Here is a 5,464-nt window from a genome sequence, read left to right as displayed (position 1 = left end):
TTAGGCCTTTTGCTCTTTTCCTTCTCTCCTATAATCTTTCTCTTCCTTTCTTTCACGTTTTGATTCCATGTGCCGCTCACTTTTGTGTTGCCATTTGCTACGAATGAACTCCAAAGCAAACACAGTGTATTATTAATGTTTTCAGACTCTCTCATTTGCGGTTGTGGGGTAACAATACACCCCTGCACTATGCTTGTACCATAACCTTTGTCTGCACAGCTGCCCTTCTCTACATTCGACTAATTCTATCTCATTGCTTCATTCGTATCCCTGTTTTCAAAGTTACATTAGAGAGATATCCTAATGTCATTATACTCTGTATTGTGAAAAAATATCAATAAGAATTTTAATCACTCACTCGCCTGTGAAGTATGATTAGGATTCGCCTACAGAAAGTGGTTTTTACACAGTAATAGTCTGTTACTATTTTTCAGCATTTTCTAAGCCTAGTGTTTCTTAAAAGCTGAATATAGAATGAAGGCGGTCAATGAAAAAACATATCTGACAGCATTTACAGAAAAAGAAATCCAATTCAGATGATTCATTACATTCGTCCTCAGATTCTACTGCATATATACATTTCTGCATCATCGCCTTAGAGATATGAGGCCATGTTTCCAGTCTTCTTAAATAACCTTAACCTTTCTTAATAAAAAAAGTATATTGAGAATTCTATTATATCTATATATTATTCATTTTATCAACATTAGCAAACAAATACTTTCAAGTGTTATGCTGCCAAATAAAGATGCACCTCTACGCATTCATTAAACACATTTCCACTTACCTACAATTATGATTTATGAATACGTGTGTCCTACTTCAAAAGTTTATAAGCTGCTTCTTGGAATGTAGTGAGCACAGACTTTGTTTCCCTAAAACCTTTTAGTTCCTGCATTAGAAAAAGCTGCACTAGTAAATGGAAATGTGCGTTGAGGTTCAGTATTGGAACTGCAGTGTGGGTTGATCCATATTAATTTAGAGTTAACATGTCACAGACTAATATTTAGCCAACAATAGATTTTAGCTAGTCCATAATGTTTTTTTTTTCTTTCATATTTCTATCTAAATGCTTCTTATATAAACCTAGTAGACAAAGCAAAGAGAAATAAGTGGAATTTCACATAACAAGTATAAACAAGAAACTTAACACTAACCCTAACTACCCTTCTACCCAATCATTTAAATTATCCCTACTCCCTTAATGGCCCAAACCACTTAAACTCTTTAAAAAAATCATAAAATTACTGTAATTCAACTGTACTAAAAAATAGAGCTAACCTTCTATTCAAGTTTAGTAATAAAAGTTGTTCCCCCTCTGGGATTAAATCTATTAGCACTATTGTATTTGCACATACACTATATGGATACCTATATGGAACCTTCACTCTTCTTGGAAGATGTTTTGCAAGATTCTGTAGTGTGATTGTAGAGATTTGTGCTTATTCAACTACCAGGCGTATACAAAAGTCAGATACTTATGTTCAATAGGGTTGAGGTCAGAGCTCTATAGCAGGCCACTCATGATCTTCTATGACAACCCATGTAAACTATATCAGGAGCATTGTCATGCTGGAACAGGTTTGTGTCTCCTAGTTTGAGTGACGGAGAAATATATATATCTTAAGACATCCTATACAATTGTGTGAAAAGAAAGACAATTGATTGGGATTGGGAAAAAGTGTCCCAATATTTTGTTCATAAAGTGTACTATTTCCTCTACGTGTTTGTAAGCTGTGGAGCCTGTTATTCTTAGTCTGTGAAGGAATATTAGAGATATAACAGCTGTATCTTCTCCCAGTTACAAACAAAAACTTGTCACCCCTAAGCATTTCACACAGGACACTAATCACAGTGAATTTAAAATGTGATCTTTATTATAATGCTAATAAAGATGACATGGCTTGGTATTGAACAGACACAAAAAAGTTTTTTTTAATAAAAATGAAAGGAAGAAGTCCAATATACAAATTTTCAACAATGACCACCTTTAAAATCGTTTTTTACTCCTTCTAATTTACTTCCGTATGACCCAAGCTCACCAACAGATGTGTTTTGTGGACGAATATGTGTAGAATTATATATTTGTAGTGTTAGAGAGCATATATATATATATATATATATATATATATATATATATATATATATATATATATATGTGTGTGTGTGTGTGTGTGTGTGTGTGTATATATATATATACGGGTCTACATATACCATTAACTGCCAGCTCTTCTCTCTCTTCTTTCATTCAGTGGTCATTTGTTAGTTTTAGTTCAGAGAGAGATGAGACAGCACCTACTCCTTTTTAGCACCTTTCTCTGTATTGAACTCCTGAAAGAAGTCATTGCAGGCCACGGTGAGCGCACCGACCAGGATGACAAACTCTGTAAAGTCCACCTCGCCATCATTGTTCGAGTCCAGGTCACCCATCACCTTCTCTACAGCATCCTTGTCCTGTGCATTCTGTAAATATGTGAGAGCTTTACTTAATTAAATTTAAAGTTTTTTTGTATAGTAATTTTTTTTTAAAACAAAGCCTACACATTATACATAAAATCGTCTTACCCCCAGATAGTTTCCTAGCTCTTGGGTAAGCAAATCTTTGAGCTCACTCTTACTAAGTGTGTATTTGTCCCCTTCATTACCAGAGTACTTGTGAAAGGTCTGGATCATCAGCTGCATGGCGCTCTCCAGGGTGGTGGCGTTCTCCGAGTTCAGGTTAGACATTCTGGGTCAAGACTATTAAAAAAAATATACATATAGATTTAGGTGACATTCAAGGAAACTGAAAGAGTTAAAGTCTCATAAAATTCAGTTTCTTGACTCTATGAAGGTGTCAAAAAGGGTCCAATTTGTGCTAAACAGTAGCAAAAGGGAACGATGGTGCCAGAAGAGGGCTTTAACTAGATGAGGGAAATGTGAGTCTGCTGATAAGAGTGAAATCTTAAACTGAGAAACACACTTTGAACCTAGAGAGCAGAAGAGGAAACTACACGGTTGAGTGTAAGGTGAGCTCAGTTTAAACTTCACTGCACTGGGGTCAGATAAGAAGGCTCACCCACACACACACACACACACACACACAAGAATAACAATTACACCCAGGGCAAGTATATTAGTCACATTTGCATTGAAATTGTGCTATTTAATAATTAAAAAGTATTTCAAATAGCAAATCATTATAAAATGTATTAAATCTAAAATTATTTAGACTATAAGAAAGCAGAAAACCTGATCTAATGCTAATCACATGTCTTTCAGTATTTAAATCCATTTATATTACATCCCACCAAACTCAATCACTTAAATATATAACTACATAAAGTACATAACTATTGTATGGAGTTATGTACACATACATCAAATATATATATATGCATATAACATTATCAGTGCCACATTTCTCAGTCTCTGTCATCCATTTAACCATCTATCCATCCATACATCTATCCATCCATCCATTCATCCATTTACCTGTGTGTCGAAAGAGTTTCTTTGTAGAAAAAAGGAATCTAGCGGCTTTGTAAGGGAAATAGATGTAGACTGTGCCTTATATACCTCTCGTGCCCTCCTCTCATTCACGCCCTCCCCTCCTTCTCTGTCTCCTTCTCCCCATCTCTTCAATACCTCTGCCCACCTGTCACTATTCTCTCCTCCCTCTCTGTTTACACTCATTCATTCATCCCATGTTCTTGGCCTCTAAAGACCAAAAACACATCATTAAAACATGAGGCTCAGATCACAGGCTCGTCTTTATTTTCCATCACTACTACGGCCGTAAATAGATCGTTTCCTTATATGGAAAGCGAAACACGTCACGAAGGTGTAGTTATACATTCCAGTGCTTGTCACATTAAATTTTTAGAATGTGATAGTGCAACATGCTGATCTAAATGATTAAGAGCTGTAATCGATGTCTTAATCACAGGCATCTTTATTAAAACCAGGCCATAAAAACGGAAAGGACAGTTTGGATTGATGGGTAATAATTCTGTTTCATTTCTGCATTTCTAATGAACCAAGTAGAAAACTGTAAAACAATCAATCTAGATATCAAATAAAAAAAATTATCAAGTAAACAAAGCTCAGATATATGTGATAAATTTTAACTAGCCTAAGGGCAGAATTGTATTATTCTCTGAGCTGTGGCCAAAAAAACCCTTATATTCTGTAATATTTCATTGGACCACCATTTGCTTTGATTATGACTTGAATTCACCAAGGCATCCTTTAAATAAACGTATTTACCCTTGCATTGCTTCTGTCCAGAACTGCATTCAGTTTTCACCAAGATCTTGTATTGATGATGCGAGGGTCTTTTCCAGCACATCCAAAACATTCTCGATGGGGATATGGTCTGGAGTCTATGGAGACCAATCCATGTGTGAAAATAATGTCTTGTGCTCCCTGAACCACTCTTTTACAATTGAAGCATAATAGGAGGAAAAGAAAATTGCTTATTCGGTATATTCAGGTAGTCAGCTGACCTCATTTGCTGAGCTACTTAACTTTGCAAAAAAGCTGGACCTGAACAACTAAGGCAACCCAGATCATAGCACTGCCTCAACAGGCTTGTAGGTACCAAGACTGATAAGTGTATCATGGTTTCTGTCCATCACTCTAAAACAGGGTAAATCTGGACCCATCACACCAAAAGATCTTTGCCATTGAGTCCAATCTTTATGCTAACCAGCAAATTGAAGCCTTTTTTTATTTATCAGTCTCACTGATCAGCCATTTTCTTAGGGCTACATTGATGTCCCCAGAGTTCTCTTTATATTGTGCATGTAAAAGTATTTTTAATTCATTATTAAACACAGCCATGAGTTCTACTGTTGATCTTGTTATTTTTGTTGTTGTTGCTTTAACAGTTTCACTTTTGAAGTGATATCTAATCACGATTATTCATTATTTATGTCTGACCATATTTCTTCCTCAAAGATGATGGTTCACTAATGTCCAGGTTGCAATAATGCATTAAACAGTTCTTAACCCAATTTTAGTAGTTTCAGCAATCTCATACTTATTCTTATACAATATTTTGGCCCTTCTAAAACAGAGTAACACCTTTTCCACACCCACAGGATACGTCTTCTGACAAGCTACTCACTGAATCAGTTAGGGTTAAGTAACCAGTTACAGCTGAAACATATTAATCACCGCAGCAATTATCCCACTGATGCTCTTACTTATTTGCTCAGTTAAATCCAAACAGTGACTTCTTGGCTGAACAGTGGACATCACCTACTTTTCCCCCCACGAGGATCAGTCAAAAAATTCCTGCAAGATCACAACTCCTGTTCTATGAAACGTAATTTGAGTCCCACCAAAGTGAAAAATAAGCCCAAGCTAAAAATAGAAGATTTATGACTTTAAAATGTACATGCAATATCTACAATGTGCAAAATAATAATTAAGGCATCATATTGAAGCATTAGTGCTCTGTCCAGATACTGAAGGATTG

General features: G+C 35.7%; 1 protein-coding gene across 2 annotated transcripts; it reads right to left on the bottom strand.

Annotated features, from left to right (window-relative positions):
- Positions 1-1,849: 1,849 nt before the first annotated feature.
- On the bottom strand, positions 1,850-5,402 carry s100t (S100 calcium binding protein T). Of its 2 annotated transcripts, none has more exons than XM_046846938.1 (3): positions 3,475-5,402; positions 2,566-2,739; positions 1,850-2,463 (listed from the first exon to the last, which is right to left on the bottom strand). In XM_046846938.1, exons 2-3 carry the CDS (start codon positions 2,725-2,727, stop codon positions 2,296-2,298), a joined length of 330 nt encoding a protein of 109 aa, XP_046702894.1. In that variant the 5' UTR covers positions 2,728-2,739; positions 3,475-5,402; the 3' UTR covers positions 1,850-2,295. The 2 variants fall into 2 exon arrangements, with proteins under 2 accessions (XP_046702894.1, XP_046702893.1); XM_046846937.1 differs by having other exon boundaries at positions 4,249-5,402.
- Positions 5,403-5,464: the final 62 nt, after the last annotated feature.

The sequence above is a fragment of the Silurus meridionalis genome, chromosome 4 (assembly GCF_014805685.1).
Source record: "Silurus meridionalis isolate SWU-2019-XX chromosome 4, ASM1480568v1, whole genome shotgun sequence".
In the NCBI taxonomy this organism is placed as follows: domain Eukaryota; kingdom Metazoa; phylum Chordata; class Actinopteri; order Siluriformes; family Siluridae; genus Silurus; species Silurus meridionalis.
This window is presented reverse-complemented; position numbering and strand designations above follow the sequence as displayed.